This window comes from Cyprinus carpio, chromosome A18, assembly GCF_018340385.1.
Source record: "Cyprinus carpio isolate SPL01 chromosome A18, ASM1834038v1, whole genome shotgun sequence".
NCBI classification, from domain to species: Eukaryota; Metazoa; Chordata; class Actinopteri; order Cypriniformes; family Cyprinidae; genus Cyprinus; species Cyprinus carpio.
Genome location: NC_056589.1, coordinates 4066897 through 4088087, shown reverse-complemented (window position 1 = coordinate 4088087; position 21191 = coordinate 4066897). Strand labels below are relative to the sequence as shown.

General features: G+C 41.3%; 3 protein-coding genes across 5 annotated transcripts in view; 1 reads left to right on the top strand and 2 right to left on the bottom strand.

Moving 5' to 3' along the window:
• pdpr (pyruvate dehydrogenase phosphatase regulatory subunit) overlaps positions 1 to 5550 on the top strand; it is a 17024-nt gene extending 11474 nt beyond the window's left edge. The window contains exons 11-18 of the mRNA XM_042774808.1: positions 915 to 1070; positions 1584 to 1717; positions 1809 to 1957; positions 2244 to 2356; positions 2558 to 2652; positions 2780 to 2869; positions 3202 to 3384; positions 3761 to 5550. Coding sequence (XP_042630742.1) covers positions 915 to 1070; positions 1584 to 1717; positions 1809 to 1957; positions 2244 to 2356; positions 2558 to 2652; positions 2780 to 2869; positions 3202 to 3384; positions 3761 to 4165 — 1325 coding nt within the window. The 3' untranslated portion in view covers positions 4166 to 5550. The remainder of the gene's footprint in view (positions 1 to 914; positions 1071 to 1583; positions 1718 to 1808; positions 1958 to 2243; positions 2357 to 2557; positions 2653 to 2779; positions 2870 to 3201; positions 3385 to 3760) is intronic.
• Positions 5551 to 6294: 744 nt separating this feature from the next.
• On the bottom strand, positions 6295 to 13957 carry LOC109099309 (fibulin-7). 3 transcript variants are annotated; one of them, XM_042774809.1, is made up of 8 exons: positions 13724 to 13955; positions 11879 to 12038; positions 11550 to 11720; positions 8902 to 9027; positions 7780 to 7953; positions 7498 to 7635; positions 7265 to 7403; positions 6296 to 7197 (listed from the first exon to the last, which is right to left on the bottom strand). In XM_042774809.1, the coding sequence occupies exons 1-8, from the start codon at positions 13889 to 13891 to the stop codon at positions 6837 to 6839; spliced, it is 1437 nt and encodes a 478-aa protein (XP_042630743.1). In that variant the 5' UTR covers positions 13892 to 13955; the 3' UTR covers positions 6296 to 6836. The 3 variants fall into 3 exon arrangements, with proteins under 3 accessions (XP_042630745.1, XP_042630743.1, XP_042630744.1); XM_042774810.1 differs by having other exon boundaries at positions 7780 to 7938; XM_042774811.1 differs by lacking the exon at positions 8902 to 9027 and having other exon boundaries at positions 6295 to 7197; positions 13724 to 13957.
• A 1591-nt stretch (positions 13958 to 15548) lies between these two features.
• Positions 15549 to 21191, bottom strand: part of reln (reelin) — a 92432-nt gene continuing 86789 nt past the window's right edge. The window contains 3 exon segments of the mRNA XM_042774805.1: positions 15549 to 16748; positions 18505 to 18510; positions 19112 to 19210. Coding sequence (XP_042630739.1) covers positions 16652 to 16748; positions 18505 to 18510; positions 19112 to 19210 — 202 coding nt within the window. The 3' untranslated portion in view covers positions 15549 to 16651.

The window sequence follows — 21191 nt, the reverse complement described above, 5'->3', positions numbered from 1 at the left end:
TCATTTTCAACTAAATATAGCTTCAGGTTCAGTATATTTTGAAGCTATATTTTTTATCTGTAGGCAGGGTTGATGGCCAGAAGTACGGTTCGTTCATGATTGTGCTGTTGTTGCTGAATGTCCAGCTGAGGGAACAGCTTTCCAAAACACTTCTATTAGACAGCAGCTCCATAATGCTCTCACCCTCCCTGCATGAAAGTCACCCTAACCCTACCCTTCACCTCGGAGCAGGGAGAGATACCAGTGTTGGACCGTACTTAAATCTCTTAAATAATGTATCCGTCCGAACTGTTATACACGGCGTTGTTCAAATGTGGCGGAAATGTTAAAAAAGTACTGAAACACACTGAAATAATTTTACCAAGTTTTATGACAAAAGCCAACAAGTAATATTAGCAGCACTATGCACTTTTTATTTGCTTAAACAGTGAAATAAAACATTTAAAAAATCATGGCCAGATGTTACACTAAAAAATATTCATAATGTTATCTACTGACATGTACTGCATGTTCAAATAAAGTTTTGATCATTTAAAAAAAAAAAAATTTAATTATAACATATCAGCCTTTCTGTGTGAGACTCTTAATGAGTGAGTGAGTGACGTGACAACTTTGATTAAAGCTGAACTGTATTTACTGTGAGTTTTTCAAAATGCTATAATCAAATACGGGTTTGATGATAATTAAAATACATAACGGGATCATTAAGATAACCTCACGTCTATAAGTCAGTATGTCTTGGTGAGCTACCTCCGATCCGGCTGGAGACCCCTGCCTGAGAGCAGATTGATTTAAAGAAGCGGGTAACTTCCTGAAGACTTCAGCGGAGCGTCCTGAGCTCAGATGGGTTCATGACACATTTCTCTAGGCTTCAGGGATGTTCTGAGGTTTGTTCTTGTGTGTGAATGTGTCAGCGCTCCTGTACGAGCTGAAGGTTCCTCGCTGGGACTTCCAGACGGGCCGGCAGCTGCGCACAAGTCCGCTGTACGACCGCTTGGACACGCAGGGAGCGCGCTGGATGGAGAAACACGGCTTTGAGCGAGCCAAGTACTTCGTTCCAGCCGGGAAAGGTGAGAAACACACTGATCATAATGTGTTTATCTCAGCACAGACTGAGGAGTTTGATCTTGCAAAGCCAGGCAAATGTTTGGACACACATACTTAGGATTATTGCTCATATCAGATGGAAAAATGGAGATATGAGTTACATATTTACCAGAAAACGTTCTCTTACATTGAACCCACTAAAATATTGAATATTAAAGGGATAGTTCACCCAAAAATGAAAGGTTTCATTAATTACTCACCCTCATGTTGTTCCAAACCGTTAAGACCTTCGCTCATCATCAGAGCACAGATTAAGATGTTTCTGATGACCCTGCAGAGACAGCACGAGAACTGAAACTGTTTTTAACTAGCAGTGTACATCATTTAATAGATTAGTATGGTCTCTAGCAGATGATGATCAGAGCACTTTACCTTTTTAAAAAGTGAAAACAAGAGTCCAATATTTCAGTGGGGCATGTCCCATAATGCACCAGTGTACCTGCGTTTGAGGCCTTTCTCTGTGTTCATCCGCACAGATTTACTGGCGCTGGATCAGAGTAAGACCTTCTACAAGCCCGACTGGTTTGATATCGTGGGCGCGGAGGTGAAGTGCTGTAAGGAGGCGGTGTGCGTCATCGACATGTCCTCCTTCACCAAGTTTGAGCTCACGGTGCGTTCAGTCCTGATCCTCCTCATTACGAGCACTTCTGTGATCGGTGTCTCTGTGAGCTAACACAGGTCCTCGTGTGTGTGTGTTTCAGTCTGCGGGGGATCAGGCCCTGCAGCTGCTGCAGAGATTGTGTGCCAATGATCTGGACGTCCCGGTCGGTCACATCGTCCACACAGGCATGCTGAACCAGAGAGGAGGCTACGAGAACGACTGCAGCGTCGTGCGCCTCAGTAAAAACAGGTGCGGGTTTCTGACATGAATCTCCTGCACGGTTATTGTACAACAGATTTATATTATACTGTATTGCAGAAACTCTATATTTACCCAAAATCAGAGAGCAGCAGCTTCACTGAGTGCAAGAGGAACAGCACAACAGATTCAATATAACAAAACCCAACTAAACTAGAGGAAAATACTGCTTGTTTCTGAATAATGTGTTCAAAGACAGTTCAGTTCTCAACTAGATCAGACCAGTTCTTAGAATGAGTTTGTTATGATTGACATCCTCCGGTTCTCTGGTCTCCAGTTTCTTCATCATTTCACCCACCGATCAACAAGTCCACTGCTGGTCTTGGATTAAGAAGCACATGCCCAGCGACCCACAGCTCCACCTGGAGGACGTCAGCTGGAAGTACACGGGTGAGATCGGTTCCTCTGCACCAGCTCACATACTCTCTATATAAAAACAAAAAACAACCAAAACCACACAAGACCCAAAGCACTGTTACTCCTTTCACACTACTGTAGAGAGTAAAACATGGTCTAGAGTGAGTGAATCAAGGCCTTTGCGGCACACACTGATGAAGGAGATGGCAATAATCTCTGATGTGTTTTCCTCAGCTCTGAATCTGATTGGTCCACGGGCCATGGATGTGCTGTCCGAACTCTCGTATGTGTCCATGACTCCCGAACACTTCCCGTCGCTCTTCTGTAAGGTGAGACCTACACGTCTGCTGGACAATCAGATCTGCTGCAGGGCTGGAGATATTTGCATTAAAAATGAATTATTAATCACACTCTCAGTGGTTTATCACTGGAGACTAACTGTGCTGTGTTTTGCAGGAAATGAGTGTGGGCTACGCTAACGGCATCCGAGTCATGAGTATGACGCACACAGGAGAGCCGGGATTCATGCTGTATATGCCGATAGAGGTACAACACATCTACTGAAAGAACATCATTAAACCACACTCACTAGACAACAAATGACTAAAATACATTTATTGTATAAAATCTGTAATAAGGGGTCTGTTCATATGAGATGTGTTCACTTGTTTAAAAACAGCCAAACACTGCACGTCCAAATCAAACACAGGGCTATCAGGACACGTTTTTAAAAGCTGAACTACTTTTAAACATAAAATGTCAAGGATTTCAAGATGCTGAAGAAACAGAGAGACAGTGTCGTGGTCCATCAGGGCCTTATCTCTGTACTCCAGTCATACAGCCGTTTCTGCTCTGAGATGTTGCTCTTCTTCTCCCAGTATGCACTGCATGTGTATAATGAAGTGATGTCAGTCGGGCAGAAATACGGCATCAGGAACGCGGGATACTACGCCCTGCGCAGTCTGCGGATAGAGAAGTTCTTTGCGTTTTGGGGGCAGGATCTGGACTCGTTCACCACACCGCTGGAGTGCGGACGAGAGTTCAGGGTCAAGTTTGACAAGGTCAGTTTCTTCATCTCTTCTGACCCAGAATGCTCTAACAACCACATAATAAGAAGAGAAAGAGCTCTCAGAACGCTTCATAGACCTGCAGAGCAATGAGCCAACAAACACCTACAGTCTTGTGAAAAAACTAAAACAGGAAATCTGTTGATCACTACAGGTTTCACAGCGCGAGAACTGATCATGTTTTAGCCTGTTTACATAAACCTGTAATAACATGAACACGCATGTGACCCAGCGTTCACTCAGATATGCAGCTGGTGTCCTTCAGCAGGATGTTTTTTAAAAGAAGGTTAACTGTATCTGATTGTACATCATAGTGAAAATATACTCATCAGTCAACTTCAAGCGTCGTGACTGTCTCTCACTCTCGTAGGACACAGATTTCCTGGGCCGGGACGCTCTGCTGCGGCAGCGGGTCGAGGGAGTCACGCGGCGCTTCGTGATGCTGGTTCTGGAGGATCACGACACAGAGCTGGACGTCTGGCCCTGGTGGGGCGAGCCCATCTACCGTAACGGAGAGCTGGTCGGAGTCACCACCAGCAGCGCCTACAGCTACACGCTCCAGCGTCACGTCTGCCTGGGCTTCCTGAGCCCCACAAACACCGACGGCTCTCCGGCTGTGGTCACCGCCGACTTCATTAACCGCGGAGACTATGAGGTGGACATCGCTGGACAGAAGTTCCCCGCGAAAGCCAAGCTCTACCCTTTCAGCTCCCTCTTCGCTCAGCAGAAGCGGCGCAAGGACAACATGGAGCTCAGCAACTTCCAGAGCAAGTGAAGCGGAGCCGATCTGAGAGTACAGCACTTCCTGAAGTCCCTCACACGCCAATCGTTTTTGTGTCAGTCGCTCATTATGTGTGCTTCAGCACTCTGTGTTTGTGTGTTTGGGCCTGTATGCTGAACAGATGTTTTAAAGTGGAATTAGTTTGTCTTTGGAAGTGTAATTGACTTTAGAAAGAAAGTTTTTCTCTCTGTTTGTTCCTATTGCTCTGTTAATAGTCCGGTCACGTCTTCTTGAATAAGTCCTGTTCTGCTCATCATTGTCAAGCGTCACACGGTTTAAAATGAAGGGATGTATTTTTATATGGATGTCAGATTGGCACTAGACAATCACTGTCCGTCTGGAGCGTAGAACTTTAATTGGAGAGACCTGGAGAAGTATTTTGAACCGTGCGTGTCTCTCTGCCACACTATTTTGTAATTAAACTACAATACTAAATGAGGAGGCATTGAGGCGTGTGTGAATTATGTGAGACATTAAAGAGAAATGACTGATAGTCTGAACAGAGATCCTGGAGCGACGCTCTCATGAAGTGCCTTGCATCTGCAGTGTGAAGTACATGAAGTCGTCTTCATAAACTGGATTCTGTATGTTCATGCATCTCTAGTAACGGCTGTGTTTGTAGTGTGGTCTGATCAGTCCGGATGGCGTTATGTTTCTGAATCACGTGATCTGGTGTGGAGATGTTCGGTGGTTTGGACTGGATATTATTTACGTCCTCTGTGTGGTTTTATCTTAAGCGTACAGTCAGCTCATATTTAAATGCACACAGAAGCACATGGTACATCATGTTTAAAGGAGAAGCAGCTTTGCACAGTAAAGGATCAGTGGAGTGTCTGAAAGAGGCACAAAACACCACTCAAACAATCACTGCAACAGTTTCACAAAAACATGTTCAGAACACTTTTTGTACAAAATATAATTTCTGGTTTCTTTCTTTTGACCTCGAGCTGAAGTAAGAGTAAAGCATTGCATACAATGAAAGTAAATCACTAATGTTCATCCAGCCATAATGACTTGAACTACTAAAGCATTGAACTGCTCTCCTCTCTTGATTTTACTTTGGTGTGTGTGTGTGTGTGTGTGTGTGTGTGTGTGAGACAGAATAGTCTGTTAGGCATTGGTTGTAACAGGGTTTTGTGTAGAGAATGGAAGAACACATGATCTGTTGGTGGAGATCTGATTGTCATGTGATTCAGAGCTGGAGAGATCAGATGTGCACCTTATGCTTTGCTTGTACCTTTTGTGTTTTTTAAATGTCAGACAAAGATAAGAGGCCATTATACAGTAAATATGACCCTTCTGGCCATCTTACCTTTGTATTTATATCATATATTGTACGAATGTTTGATTAATTTTCATAAATAAAATATGTAATCAAGGTTTGACTCATTTGGATTTATAGGCTTTATGTATTTGTTGTCACTATTTTCTCACGTAAGTATTATTCTTATGCACTAGCTTGAAATCTATTGTATTTAATAGTAGACTTGGTTTCACAAGCCAGACTTTTGATTATAAGTCTCCTGCATATTTAAGCTGCTCAACAGGAACGGCCCTGTGTTAAATGTACAGAGAAACCTAAAAGTCAAGATCTCCAAAATATCCGCTCGCGGTGTGTGTGTTTGCTGAAGATCCGTTGAACACACCCTCAGCGTCTCTGAAGTTAATGAGAAGAATCTTAACAAAGGACCTGAGTACAGCACAAAATAATTCAGAGGATCATTCACAATTTAGATTAATTTAATCTGGAGACAGCAACATGATAAATGACAAAAAAAAAAAATGTATACATTAGAATGAAAAAGTACATCAGTAGGTAGATATTTGTCCAAGCTTAAAATAAATGCAGACTACAACAGATGATTACAGTCCCTCATACTGACATCTATATTCATTATTATAAATTTGTCCAACTACATACATTTGGCTTTAAGCAAAGAAACAGTTATGAATGTACCAGTGTTTTTTGCTGGTTCAGATTCTCTGATTTGATTGGCCAAGCAGTCTAGAGTAAGAGAAAACCCAGAGTGGAGCTGATAACAAAACGCTGAGAAACTGTCAATCTACTCACATACTCGGTTTCAATTTGTGTGTTTCACACATATATATATATATATATATATATATATATATATATATACACATATAAGATTGCTCAAACTGACTAGCCAGATTTCTTCTGAAGGTAATATTAAAGGTAGGGTAAGGCAATAGCAAGCTGGCTTTGACAGCATAAGATCACACCCTCCCTGCAGATCACTCTCCAGAGCCACGCCTCCTCCAGAACACGTGACCGCGCACAGCGTCTGAGATCACTCATGTCTCATTCACCGGTGAGAAAACATTACAGTACAAACTGCAGAATATTACAGTAAACACCTTCCTTTCTGTCGGTCTGCAGAAGTGTAAGAACGCGCTGATGACGGATCCGGTCTGATCAGGCTGCACAGAGGGATGATAACACACACGCTGACAGGCAGGACAGCCTATTGGACGAACATTATATGGTCCTACGCCTTCCACAGATGTTATAAATAAAGATAAATACATTTAGAGCACTTAACTTAGTGATTGCTGTCAGGATGAGAAGAGACTTTCAGCCAGCACAACAAAACATGTTTTGAACCAAATCACCTACCCTGCCTTTAACCTCTCTAATTTAACTCTAAAACTCATATGGTGAGACAAAGATGGTAATTTTGGTGATGTAACGTCCCAGCAGTTCTCTCCTCTCCAGTTCAGTCATCTCCAGCTCTGCGTCCAGCGTGGCTGGACCCTGGACAGGACTGGTCAGCAGCAGTTCCCCCGTCTGACGATCGGAGCGCTGCACGGTGAAGTGACGCCGGCCGCGGCCGCCCAGTAACGCGAAGCGCAGCGTGTCTCCTATCATCCTGACGGCCGACATGCGGAACATGACGCGCGGAGCGGAGAGCTTGGACACCACAGACATGTAGTGGAAGGACACAGAGTTTGGCGCCTGAGAGCAGGTCCTGCTGTCCACGGGACACGGGTTCCTCTCACAGCGCCTGCGCAGACAACACCTGCTTCTCACATGTTCCTTTCTCAATTCAAAAAAGACGCTTTGTTACTTACACTGGAGAGGTTTTGGCATAGGTGGCGTTCCGTATCTGCGGACACTCGACTCTGACGCACTGAAAGCCTCCGTAGGTGTTGATGCAGAGCTGCTCGCGCGTGCAGTTGTTCTGCCTGCTGCTGCTGCACTCGTCGATATCTGAGAGGAAAACAGAAGGGTGTAGAACCGAGTCAGAATGAAATCTGGCATCCGTTTTGTTTTCTAAGTGCATGCTCTGCTATTAATCAATGACCTTTGCAGTTCCGGCCGTCAGGGGTCACGCTGTAACCAGCAGGGCAGCTGCATCGGTACCCACCAGCAGTATTAACACACACGTGCAAACACAGCCGGCCGGCCGGACCATCGTGGAACAGCTTACACTCATCAATGTCTAGGAAAAAACATACAGAAATGAGCTGACTGAAACAAACACGTCACTGGACGAAAGAGGAGCATTTCTGTCACTACTGACAAGAGCAGCATGGCCAGTCGCCTAACATCAGGAGCTGCTGAAGAAGGGTTGCTGTGATCGTACCTGTGCAGACGCTGCTGTCGTGGCCAGAGATGGTGAATCCAGGCTCACAGGAGCAGTGGGTCGTTCCCTGAACCTGACTGCACCTGGACGCTGAAGACGCACGGGTCAGAGGGAATGAGGACGCGGCCGCGGCTCCAGAGCTGACAGAAGACGTGTTCGCTATAGTGACAAAAACTGAGAGATTTGGATTTCAGCTGCAAGTAAACTGTTATGTGTGCAGCACAGGAGCAATAGGATTTCAGCATGAAGCCTGGTTTATGCTTGAGACATCTGTGTGAGAAGAGACCGCTCTAATGTTAAAAGCACTAATGAGAACAACAAAATGACACACTGATGTTTGACGATGATTTCACTAAAACAACCACAGGTTCTTCACTAGGACAAACACCTCGAGATCAATCAAGGCTTCATCAGATCTCACAATTTGTTGGTCTAGCACAGATTGGCTGTTTTTGTATGGAGTATTAGAGGTTGCAGGTTTTGAAACTTGTCATAGAACATTTTCTAACAATCTAATTCAAATTGCAGCTGTTTGTCAGTGCATGTACATCAGGAATGGGAATTTGAAGCACTGCTGCTTGATCCAATCATAAATAGCAATTAAAAATCCATTGAAGAGGTGTTTTTGTGCAAGTACTGGAACAAACCACAACTTTCAAGAGCAAACACTTTTTTAATGTGTTCTCTTATTTTTAGATGTTTCTACATCCCTGATCCCACATAAAATAAATGTGAGACATACAGTATGTGATGATGTGACGGGATCATAATTCATCTTTGATCGATACTGTAAGCTTTTGGTTGATTTTTGAGGGTATAAACAGGTTGGGAAAATGTTTCTGGCTATGTTTTGACAGCAGCATATATATACTGCTCTATCCATGTATTTAGTGGCTTCAGCTTAGTGAGGATGAATATGTGGCTGGAGTGTAATTACAGCAGTGTTGGAGACCATCAGAGGAGGCCATTAACGCTTGAACATCTGTATGGGAGTCTCTGTGTGTTTCTGCGTCTGAGGTGCAGTACAGAACTCTATACTCTGATAGGTCTGGTAGCATCATTCTGTGCTCCGTCGTCAAACGCTGAGCCTGTAAATGTGATTCTGAGCAAATTCAAACCCACATGTTGGTGTTGGGGACTGGCAGGTGGGTCCGGCCCAGCCCTTGGCGCAGACACAGCTAAATCCATTGACCTCGTCTGTACACGTTCCTCCGTTGGCACAAGGTGATGAAAGACACTCGTCGATATCTGAGAGAGGAGAGGAACTCAGTGAAGATTCAGAGTCTAGAAGCCAAACTACACTCGAAGGGTCAGACTGCTGTGCTGGAGTCTAGTGCTGTCACAGAGATGTGTGATTTCTCACCGCACCCCTTCCACTCAGACGCTATGTGCACAGAAGTCTGTTGACATGAATGAGAGTGAAAATCTTGTGCTTCCAGCTTTGCAGCAACAGCGTGGGGAAGGTGCTTTTCTGCTGGCAATACTCATGTGCACAAAGCAAAGTTCATTTCATACTCATGTGGTTTACTGAGTCTGGTGTCGAAGAATTTGACGACAGATAGTTCTAGTTACATATCGCCACCGTCCTGGACTGCGGTCTAGTGAGTGTGGGCATGAACACTTCCGGTTTTGCTAAACGCCAGTACAGAGAGCCGGAGAAATCCCAATATTACCTTCTATATATGTTTACAGGATTTAAAATATCGCTCAAAATGCAACTAAGGTCTACATTGCTATCATTACTAGACTATAAATGTTCATTGAGCCAGTGGCGTTTGAAACTTGTGTATGTTCGGGTCAGGAGGAGGTGAATGAATGAAATACTGATGCGAACTGTTCACCAAATGAAAGATGACTTGAACTCATGGTGTGCACACACAGCTACACAATGTCTTCTTCCCTTACTAATTATGTAAATGTACAAATGACTTATTTAGCAAAAATGTTTGTATTACCTTGACTTTTTTGAACTGAAATACATTTGCCTTGTGAGACATGAGTTGATCTTCATAAATATCCATTTCTCGATTCTGCACATGCATCAGTTTGTTCCAGAAACATTTACCCAACATATTTTAATATTTTACATTTACAGTTATCTTTGCATCAAACATATTTTTAGATGAAAACACAGGCTGTAAAAAGATAAAATTAATAAATACTTATGACTTATTTAAAGATTTGTTAATTAATGCAAACAGTTTGTAAAAATATACTGTATGTGCTGCTTATAGACACCCGAAGGATAATGATTAATGCAACAGAAGCTCATTTTCACAAAACAGATAAATATTAATAAAAACACACAGGGAACACTGATCTTTTAATAAATGCAACCCCACTATAATTAAATGATGTTATTGTACTGGTACAGTTATAAATAAGGTTACCAAATAAAGTTAATAAAACATACATTGAGTCCATTAACGTCTTGTTTGACAGTCGCAAAGCTTATGATCTAGTACTGTAAACAACAGAACAAAATCAACTCTTTGAAAATGGACAGTACTTCAGATTTGAGTGGTTTGTGTTTGAATGAAGAGATCCGTGGATTTTGACCAATCACTGACACTGAACCTCAACAGAAGAAAGAAGGAAGCAATCTCTGCGCTGTATCTTGATGAATTTCCACACAGAGGTACACAATAATGGAAGGAGGATGTTTTCTCTCGTCTTTGATGTACCACTAACTGCGCTTTAATTTGAAAAGCATTCATTATATCTATCTGGCCAAGTTTCGTGTGAAAGTTTCCCCTCACAGTAAATGCAAAGTCACAGACCAGAAGTAATCATGCCCTCACCGACGCCATCGTGTGCACCGAGCCAAGTCTGAACTTTCCACCGTTGGAAAAGATATTGTGTATCTCTCAGATAGTGGAAACATATATCTATTAAAAACACACTTACAGCAACTTTAAATACAAATGTAACTAATAGAGAACTACAATGTATTTTAAAAAAGGTGACCAGTTTTCAAGGGAGCTTCATTATTTACAGTCAACGTTTGATATTGTTCAGTTCCTTTGGCAGCTTAAGCTGGTTTTAAACACAGATAAAACTATTTGATAGTCAGTTATGTTTAAGCTACATATTGATAATTTAATTTCAAAACTTAAGCTCAAATTGTGGTTTAACTACAGAAATAGATCTTTATTTTCTTTTAAAGCAAGGAAATATTTGGTATCTACTACCTTCTTACCACTTTTGGATTATGGTGATCTGCTGTATATGAATACCCCCAGACATTATCTAAAAAAAAAACCTTGATCCTGTTTTTCATAGTGTTTTACGTTTTATTCCTGGTTGCAGTTATCAAACACATCATTGTACTTTATATGAGAAGGCTGAGTTACCATGGTTCAGATGCTTAAACGATCTGTACTATTTTAAAGTTCCTCGGGTTCGAACTGAGCTAGGGAAAAAGGGTTTTGGATATAATGCCACTTTGGCATGGAATAATCTACAAAGCATTCTTAAGCTGACCTTGTTTCCACCATTACATGAATTTAAGATACTTTTATCAAGCTGTGTATTTTACCCTTTGGTGAATTGTTGTTGTGATCTTTGATTTGTGTTTTGTATTATGATGTAAACTTGTATACACACTGTTATTTGTTGCTGCTTTCTTGGCCTGCTCACTCTTGCAAAAGAGATTTAATCTCTATGAGTTTTTAACCTGGTTAAAAAAATGAAGAAAGATGTTTCTAGTGTGGAAATAAACTAACAGGAAAAGGCTGCAGGTTTGATAGACCGATAGCTTCAGTTCTCACCTCTGCAGACGGGCTGCTGACCGCTCCAGCCGAGCGAATCTTTACACTGCCGTGTCTCTGAACCCACCAGCTCAAAGCCCTCATCGCACAGGAAGTGAACTTCATGACCAGGAAACAGAATCTTCCCCAGCTTTTTGCCATTGACAGGAGTATCCAGGTCAGGACAAGTAGCTGTGGAACACAGAGACGTGTTAAGAGTTAGACTTTAAAAGAATCACGAATGCCATATAATGTAGTGTGATTTGTCATTTCAGTGGCTGATTTGGCTGGTTTGACATTGCTTTATGTCTGTAGTATCAAAACTGGAGTCAGTCTCATGTGATACCTACAGTTCTGTGCTTTAGCGGGCCGGCGTGCGACGCTGTCGTGCAGTAGGTTCAGTTTCTTCCTCAAAGTGCGAAGACTCTGCAGGTACGAAGCTTCCTGCGCTGAAAGCAGTTTGTGAGCCTGTTGAATTGAGTTCTGTAGGTCTTGCTTACTGGGACAGTCCTGAGAAAACACGCACAGTCACAGCTTAATGTTTCTTAAGATGTCCAGATCCATACGGTAACATCCAGACCCAGAGCAGCCTCAGACAGATCAGACACAGTTTTTTTGTTATATTTAATTGAGAATCCACACTGGCTGTCCGAAATCACCTCCAAACTGCTCCGATTCAGAACCTGCTCGCAGTGCATCATAGCAGCAGAGAAACATCATCAACAGAAAACTGATTTATGACCCAAAGGGATTGAGAGAGAACTCAACCTTTCACTCTCACTTAATTTGCTTTTAAACAGACAAATAAACCCGTTTTAATCCTATGCATTATATTTTGAGAACTCTTCATCTGCAGTGTTCCTCACCTGCTTACTGTAAAAAATCAAAACAATGTATTGATAACAGACTTCTATATTTCCTTCAACCCTGTCTTGATTCTCATTACAAGGGCCTGCATACATAATATTGAATCTGAAAAGATGGTCTTGAAAAGTGGCACAAGCGACCCTAGAAACAGCTTCGGAAAAGGATGATGATGATGATATTACATCCATAATGTCTTCCAGTTGGTTCATGTTCCACAGTAATTGGTGTCAATGGATCTCGTTATCCTGAAACTTTCAAGATGTAAACATGAAATATTGTTTGTCAGTTTCCAAAGAACAACAGCTGATTTATGATTATGGTTATAAATGCAGACGGCGTCAGTCTCTATGCAAAGCTTTACATTCGCTGTACAAGGGGAGCACAGAAGTGTTGGTCGACTGTCAAACCCTCTGTGCTTTGAGTTCTGCAGCATAAGAATTTTTTTTTTCATAAACTTTAATAATCAACATTTTGAACTTTTTTAATCTGTTATTCGTGATAATCAATTGTAATGACTGTAATATGATATTTTCTTCTTCTTGGCTGTAACTGAGGGGAAGGGCACTATGTTTTCATCTCGTAAGACTTATGTAAGCTAGATAAATATTTGACGTTCCTGTACAAACAGCTGGTGAAGTGTTAGAGCAGCAGTGTTGGAGACACATTAGTTGTGAGGCTGCTGATGTTCAGTTTAACAGTGTTCTCTTTAAGGAACATCAAAACATTCCATGTTGTTTATCCTCAGGTCGCTCTGAATAGAGTGCTTGTGTAGTGCTGCAGGCTGAAATAAGTGCACTAGTCAGACGGTTAGCTTACAGTCTATCAGACTGCTAAGACTTCTCACAATTTTGTTTATATTGTCCGTATTGCAGTGATAAGAATTTAAAAGTATAGGGGTTTCTTTTGGTATATTTTCTCATACAAGAAAAACTTGTCTTCTTCTGCTGTTGGGCTTTTTACAAACTCAAACTTGACAAAATCAGATGCATTACAGTGAAAGATACCTTTGCAGAAGCTTCGAAAATATTTGACACCATCGTCTCTTTCTGTATTATAATAATAAGAGTGTGCGCGATCACTACAATGCCATAAACAGGGCATTTAGCTTCAACCCTTGACCTACTCTGAATGAACTCGCTTGTACTGAAACATAGCAGTTGAATTTAACATCTGTTTTCTGCAGAATGTTTCTGGTCATTAGACAGATCTGTTAGTTGGCTCGCAGTAAAACATCAGTGAACTTTTACTCTTTTAAATTACACAATAACACAAAATCACTGCATCTAGGGTTTTTGTTATTTGTGGAACGCTTAATGAATATCACTTACCTGAGCCAGCATGCTATGGACTTGACAGATAATTATTGAAAGGAGCACAGCATATCTTCGGTTCATTGTCTTCATTAAATCGTTGACTGGATGCATTGATTTTGTTATTAAATGCCTTTGTAGTGTAGTGGATTCTCTCAAGAAAAGGCTCTGTGTTGAGCTCCACATACGTTACTGGCTCAGTGTTGTGAGGCGGCTGCTGTAAGAGGATTTCAGGAAAGCAAGCACAGGACTTTTTTTCCCCATAAACCATTGGTCAGTTGGGGTGTTTACTGAATGGACAGAATAAATCCCGGACTTTCTAAGCAGGTGTGAATTCAGTTTCTTTGCCTGTGTTTATCATTAGAAAGGTCAATTTCTCAACTAATTTTAATACACCTTTTTTTTTTTTTGGTGTTATTATGCATGATTCATCAGTCAGGGCCACCGTAAGAAATTCTTTATCCCAGTACAAAATGTATGCTATTTTAATCTGTGCCCAATAATAAAAATGGATTAGTTAATTACAACACACACACAAGTTTTTAGCACCAGTTAGTTCTCAATGCAGTTAAAAAACAAAACAAAAAATATGTCTGTAAAAACCAGAAAAGAATAGCTCAGCGATGCTCTTCAAGGGTTAGTTTACCCAAAAATGAAAATTCTGTCATTAATTACTCACCTGCATGTTGTTCCAAACTTTCATTCATTTCATTCATCCTTTTCATTCAGTTGCTTACGCTGTCAGTGGAGGGACAGAAACCTCTCGGATTTCATTTAAAATATCTTCAGTTGTGTCCTGAGGATGAATGAAAGATTGGAACAACATGAGGGTTTCATTTTTGGGTGAACTAACCCTTTAAATACAGAGCTCAGTTTCTTTTTACAACTAGCTCATCAACAACATAATCACACAGGGTTCAGTTCCCAACATGTTCAACAATGAGTGCAATGTAAAAGCAGACTTTTTGATGTATTAGGGGGCAAATATGAGCCACCTGTGTGAAACCCAGCAATACTTAGCGCTAGAACATACGGGACTTTGTATTTACAACTGGCTCACCAACATTGCACTTCCACAGAGCCTCGTAAGGCGACAGTAGTGCATCTGACTCTAGATCAGAAAGATGAGTGTTTAAATCAAGTCATGGTCGACAGCCGTCTTCCTTACGCTCCGCCACCCTACTTAAAAACCCAGCAGAGAGCAGCCCATTGAAGATGCCCGTACACAACAGTAGTTTTGTGGCTTTGGAGTTGAGGGGACTGTTTGTATCGGCTACCATTGAGAGAAATTCATTTCATGTAAAGGGCCAGCTAATGCAAAGCCTTCCCATGTGGTTAGGGTTAGGTTTCAGCACTCTCAGAGCCATGGCCCGGTCAGGTAATGTGATGTTGTCATTCAATGGTGAGTCCAACTCAAGAGCAGACCTGGGGTGTGTTGCCAAAATCATCATTAGCCAACTACAGTCGCAAGTTACCGTTTCAGGCCTCATATGTGGAAATAAATCTGAAATGAATTGGATACATGCATTTGTGTGTGCGCCATGTAAGCGGACAGATTGGATATTTCCCTGTCAATGTGAGTCGAATGTCACTGAAAAACAACAGCTCAGGAGGAGGCTGTTTTGGACAGTGTTGCCAAGTCCAGGAATTCCCTGTGGAATTAGGCTACTTCTACATTGTTGTTGTGGGTTGCTTTTTTAATCTACAGGTTAAAGCAACGAAAAAAACCCCCCCCCAGATTGTGATTGCAACAGAGGAAAAATTGGAGGAAAAAAATGAGATTGGGGTAGTTTTGGGCAGAGTAAATGCAGCCTAACACCTTAATAAATCACCACTCTTCTGCTGGAGGTTTTGACAGTTCTTTATTTCCCTTTTATAAGGCTGATGGATCCCTGCATATATATATTTATATACAATATATATATACAAGAACTTGCTATATTGGAGAGCTACACCAAGAGGGGGAGAAGGTAACATCATAAACAACACTGACAGGTCATCAAAGAAAGAGGGGAAATGAGGAGATGTGTAACAGCACTGATGGATGACTCTGAATGAGAAGGGAACGGTGTTGATCAATCGCAAACCGAGAACCTGACCTTATAACTTAATCCTAACAGAACAAACTGAAAGGAAAAACAAACAAACAGAAAAAAACAACAACACAGATTTCACCCACAGTGTATTTTAAATAGGTTTAGTGGAGAACCATTCACCATAAATATTCTTAAGGAACCAAGATATATAAAAAAGTGATTTATCAACAACAACATAACATCGTTAGTCTCTCTTTTTTAAATGTATTCTTTCTGTTCATTCTCTGCTTGACTCTTTTTTCCCCTCTCCAAGGCTAACTTCTCCACATGCCTTGCTTCACAAAGGAAAAATGATCCAAGCCCAAAAGATACAAGTTAGTATAAAACTAACAAACGATTGAACAGCACAATCAACGCATCACAAAACAAACCCACAGACACACAACAGCAAAACACATTGTCATTATCTTCATCCAAGAAACTGCTTCAGCACGAGTCGTCTTGGGTTCTCCTCTTCAGAACTTTATCAGCACTAGTAATGATCATCATAACCATCAGAGAAACTTCACAGTGTGGTAGAAAGTGAGGTGAGAGCAGGAGAGCAGGAGAGCTTTGTAGTCGTTCACATCAGGAGAATTCAAACAAGATTATAATAAACAGAATTAGGAAACCCAATAGTTCATAGATAGTATACAAAAACGCCACATTTAGGTGCTTGTCTTTCCCATCACACTGCTTTGGGAAGGCATTGATTGGCTAGAAATGGGACTAGATGGTCCAATGTATCGTTCAGATGAGAGAGTATGGCCAGATGCTGACAGAAGTGACCTGACATGCTGTTTCTCATCAGGGAAAGCGGATTGTAGCCAACAGAATAACGTGTGAGCGGCAGCTTTTTCTCTCTGAGCGTTTAGGTTCGTTGCCGCAATGCCCGCCTCTTCCTGTTGTAGTACTGATGTAGACCGGTCTGTCTGGAGTAGTTCATCATGTAGTTCTGTTTACGGGTGCTGTGAAGAGGAAAGCAGGCAGACGGTTAACAATGCGCTATTTAAAATTCATAGCAAGGCTTCTTTAAGAATTCACATAGTACTGAATCCACAAACTACAAAATCAAATCGATTGTTCACTCATAACCTCAAACACTGTCATCGTTTCAGTTTATGTTCTTTTGGAGCTAGTGCATCTTATTTGTTTCATAAGTGACAAAGACAACAATCCGGTTCAGGCTTTGAGTGAAGACATCTATAGAGTAGTGCTTGAGGTTGGAGCTTGAGGAAAGACTGACAGATGGAAAAAGATCAAGACCAAACGTAAGAAGAGTGAGAGGTTGTGAGGAGGACAGACAGACAGTGTGAAAAAATGTGAAAAGAATTCTGAGAGTCACTATTGCTTAGCCTGTCATTGCCTCTTCTGTCCGTCAGGTTGGGACCAATGAGCCAGGAACGCAGCCAGGACAGGAAGGGGTGTCTGCAAAGCATGAAGGGACAGGAGGGTGGGAGATGGTGCTGTGATGAGGGTGAAGGACCGGTGAAAGGGATCTGTGCTTATCTGTGAGTCTCTGGACTAGTGGAGACACAGCCACCACACACAAAGTTAGCAATGGCTCATGAACAAATACAATCACAAATAAGGGACCTGGGATGGGTCAACCGACTCTTCAGAGGCTCTGTACTGAGCATGCACACACACGTTGTGTTTGATTCAACTGTATCGGGCATTTGAATCTTATTTAAGGGTTTGTCAACATCCGAATACACATTAAAAACCTTAAAAACAACTGTTATTATGTTAAATATTTTGCTAAGCAGCACTTTTTAGGTTACCAGACAAATTATTTTTTTACACTGCCAGATCTGTGCTGGATCAGCAGAAGCGCATCATGAATATGTAGCTGATAAATCTGCAGTAAACACATGTCCACACAAACCAGAATCTACAGAGACCGTTTCCAAGATGAAGCTGAAGCCCTGTCATGAGGAATATTCTGGGGGCAAAGATTGTCCGACCCAGAATTAGAAAGGTGCCCCTAATAAAGTGACCAGTGAGTGTATGAGTCTTTCAGTTCACTGCTACACTATTTTGCTTGAGTGCATCCTTTGGCATACAGTGTTGTGTGTACAGACTATAGTATACTTGTCTCTGCCACTCCAGCTGAATATGGGATGGGTTTATATTGATGGGTTATTACTGTCACATCCTCCAGTGACCTGGATGACTAGTTTACCTGTCTCTGTCCATTATATTTCAAGTATATGATTAATTACTGTATAACATTAACCTCCAGATATTTAGAGAAAAAAACAATGGAATAGATTAGATGTATAGGATACAGTGGAAAACAACAATGGAAACAACACAGACATTTTTACATACAACACTGTGCAAAAACAATATTTGGAAAATGAATGTTTGGAAATCTAAAATCAATATTTCCTGCTGGCATACAAAAGCAAAAGGTATAATGACTTTTGCGCAGTACTGTATATTGACAGACAGTTATAACTTTAGTTCCAGCGCTTCTTGAAATGGGGTCATTAATTTTTATAGCTGTTGGATATTCTTCAATATGACAATGTATTGATTTAATTGATTTACCTAAATTATAATGAACTTTATTTAACTTTTTCATGTGCTATTTCCTTTATTTTTTCCACCTGTATGGGGTGATGAGGTCTACAGTGATGTACAAGAAAGGTTCAATGAGGGAAGACCAAAGGCAGGGAACACTGGTGCATTCTGGGAACAGCAAAGCAAAGCACTTACCTGACACTACAGCCATGCCATAGGGAGCAGAATACAGAAGAGAGGAAAGGTTATAAGATGCAGGACAGGGCTGTTGCTGGCTTGCACAAAGGTCTGGGGGTGAAAGAACCCTGACCTGCGACAGCAGGACCAGAGCAACAGAGGGAATGCAGTGCCAATAGAGTTGTGTTGAGAGTGAAAACAACGGGGGCCAAAGAGGAACATACATTTAGGTGGAGGTAAGGGAAAGGTTATTGCAGAACAGCAGAGGATGGTGGAGGCAGACGGGTGGGTGCAGTGAACATGTGGAGGGCAGTGATCAGAGAGAGAGAGAAAGAGAGCGCAGTGTGAGGACCAGAACTTGAGTGAGAGGGACGGGACTGAGATATGTGTGTGTGTAGGGTGAGAACAGGGAGTGCCTAATGTCTATTGTCAATGCAGCACTATGTAAAACTATAGTATTAATAAGGAGTGTACTTCATTATAAGCCCAACAGGAGAATTTACTGGCAAATCTAAGGCACTTTTCTTACAGGTGTCAGCTTGTGTTATCCAAACTGTGCAAAAATTTTTACTAATGTCTGATTGAAGGAAAAATGATTGTCATAATTAAAGGCAGGAGTACTCACAGAATGACTTCCACATGATCCAGCGCCCATTGATCGTGCCCTGCGCCCTCGTGCCGCGGCTGCCACCATCGCAACTGAACCCCTCTCACACGAGCCTCACTGCAGCAGAGAAACAACACACCAATAAATGTACTTCCATAGTGATGCAGTACAGATCTAAAGATAAAATTTTGTGATCCTTGAAAATAGGCAAGAATGACTCTTAGCATGTAAGCAATTAAATGTTCCAAACACATGCACAAAATATTGTAAAAAAAAAACTTTACCAATTTCCCACAAAGCTCAAAGTTTTGTTGAAGCACAAACGTTTGGGACATATTTAAGGTATTTGCAGAGAAAGAGGACCAGTACAGCATGATATGTAATCGCATAACCACAAGAGTTTTCTGACATCCCAGTAAGGACTGTCTTATATGTCTAAACAACTTGATGATGTAACAGAAACTATGGACTCTCTCTTTTCTAGCATTTTAAATACAGTTACTCCTTTACGCTTAAGGAAGGTTAAGGAAAACAGTCTGACACCGTGGTGTAATGAGCATACTCGCACCCTAAAGAGAGCAGCCCGGAAAATGGAGTGCAGCTGGAGGAAAACAAAACTAGAGGTATCCTCTGGAGTCTAAGGGTATTTTTGGGTCCTTCACAATTATAATAAAAAAACTGCTAAATCTGATTACTTTTCGTCCCGTTTAGAAGAAAACAAACATAACCCCAGGTATTTATTCAATACAGTGGCAAAATTAACGAAAAATAAAGCATCAACAAGTGTTGACATTTCTCAACATCACAGCAGTAATGACTTTATGAACTACTTTACTTCTAAAGTCGATACTATTAGAGATAAAATTTTAACCATGCAGCCATCAGCTACAGTTTCACATCAGACAGTGCACTATAGATCCCCTGAGGAACAGTTCCACTCATTCTCTACTATAGGAGAGGAAGAATTGTATAAACTTGTTAAATCATCTAAACCAACAACATGTATGTTAGACCCTATTCCATCTTAGTTCCTAAAAGAGGTGCTTCCAGAAGTCATAGATCCTCTTCTGACTAATATTAATTCCTCATTGTTATTAGGGTATGTCCCCAAAACCTTCAAACTGGCTGTTATTAAGCCTCTCATCAAAAAACCACAACTTGACCCCAAAGAACTAGTTAATTACAGACCGATCTCAAATCTCCCTTTTCTTTCCAAGATACTAGAAAAGGTAATATCCTCACAATTATATTCCTTCTTAGAGAAAAAAATGGCATCTGTGAGGATTTCCAGTCAGGGTTTAGACCGTATCATAGTACTGAGACTGCTCTCCTTAGAGTTACAAATGACCTGCTCTTATCATCTGATCGTGGTTGTATCTCTCTATTAGTGCTATTGGATCTTAGTGCTGCGTTCGACACTATTGACCAAACTATTCTTTTGCATAGACTAGAACACTTTGTTGGCATTAATGGAAGTGCATTAGCATGGTTTAAATCGTACTTATATGACCGCCATCAATTCGTAGCAGTGAATGAAGAGATATCATATCGTTCACAAGTGCAGTATGGAGTACCGCAAGGCTCAGTACTAGGGCCGTTACTCTTCACGCTTTACATGTTACCCTTGGGAGATATCACCAGGAAACACGGTGTTAGCTTTCACTGTTATGCTGATGATACTCAGCTCTATATTTCTTCGCGGCCCGGTGAAACATACCAATTTGAAAAAGGAATGCATAGTCGATATAAAAAACTGGATGACGAGTAATTTCTTACTGCTAAATTCTGAAAAAACAGAGGTGTTAATTATAGGGCCTAAAAGCTCTGCATGTAATGACCAAGAATGCTGTCTAAGCCTTGATGGCTCCTCTGTCAATTCTTCGTCATCAGTTAGTAACCTAGGTGTGCTATTTGATAGCAACCTTTCCTTAGAAAGCCACGTTTCTAGCATTTGCAAAACTGCATTTTTCCATCTCAAAAATATATATAAAAATTACGGCCTATGCTCTCAATGTCAAATGCAGAAATGTTAATCCATGCGTTTATGACCTCAAGGTTATACTATTGTAGTGCTCTATTGGGTGGTTGTTCTGCACGC

What these genes read in the sequence shown, in the direction of transcription:
- LOC109099309 (XM_042774809.1), bottom strand. Translation starts at nt 13,891, where the DNA reads ATGTGGAGCTCAACACAGAGCCTTTTCTTGAGAGAATCCACTACACTA. An exon ending in GCCCGCTAAAGCACAGAACT is followed by an intron (nt 11,721 to 11,878) that starts GTAGGTATCACA and finishes TGTGTTCCACAG; the next exon opens with CTACTTGTCCTGACCTGGAT. An exon ending in TGACGGCCGGAACTGCAAAG is followed by an intron (nt 7,404 to 7,497) that starts GTCATTGATTAA and finishes TTTTCCTCTCAG; the next exon opens with ATATCGACGAGTGCAGCAGC.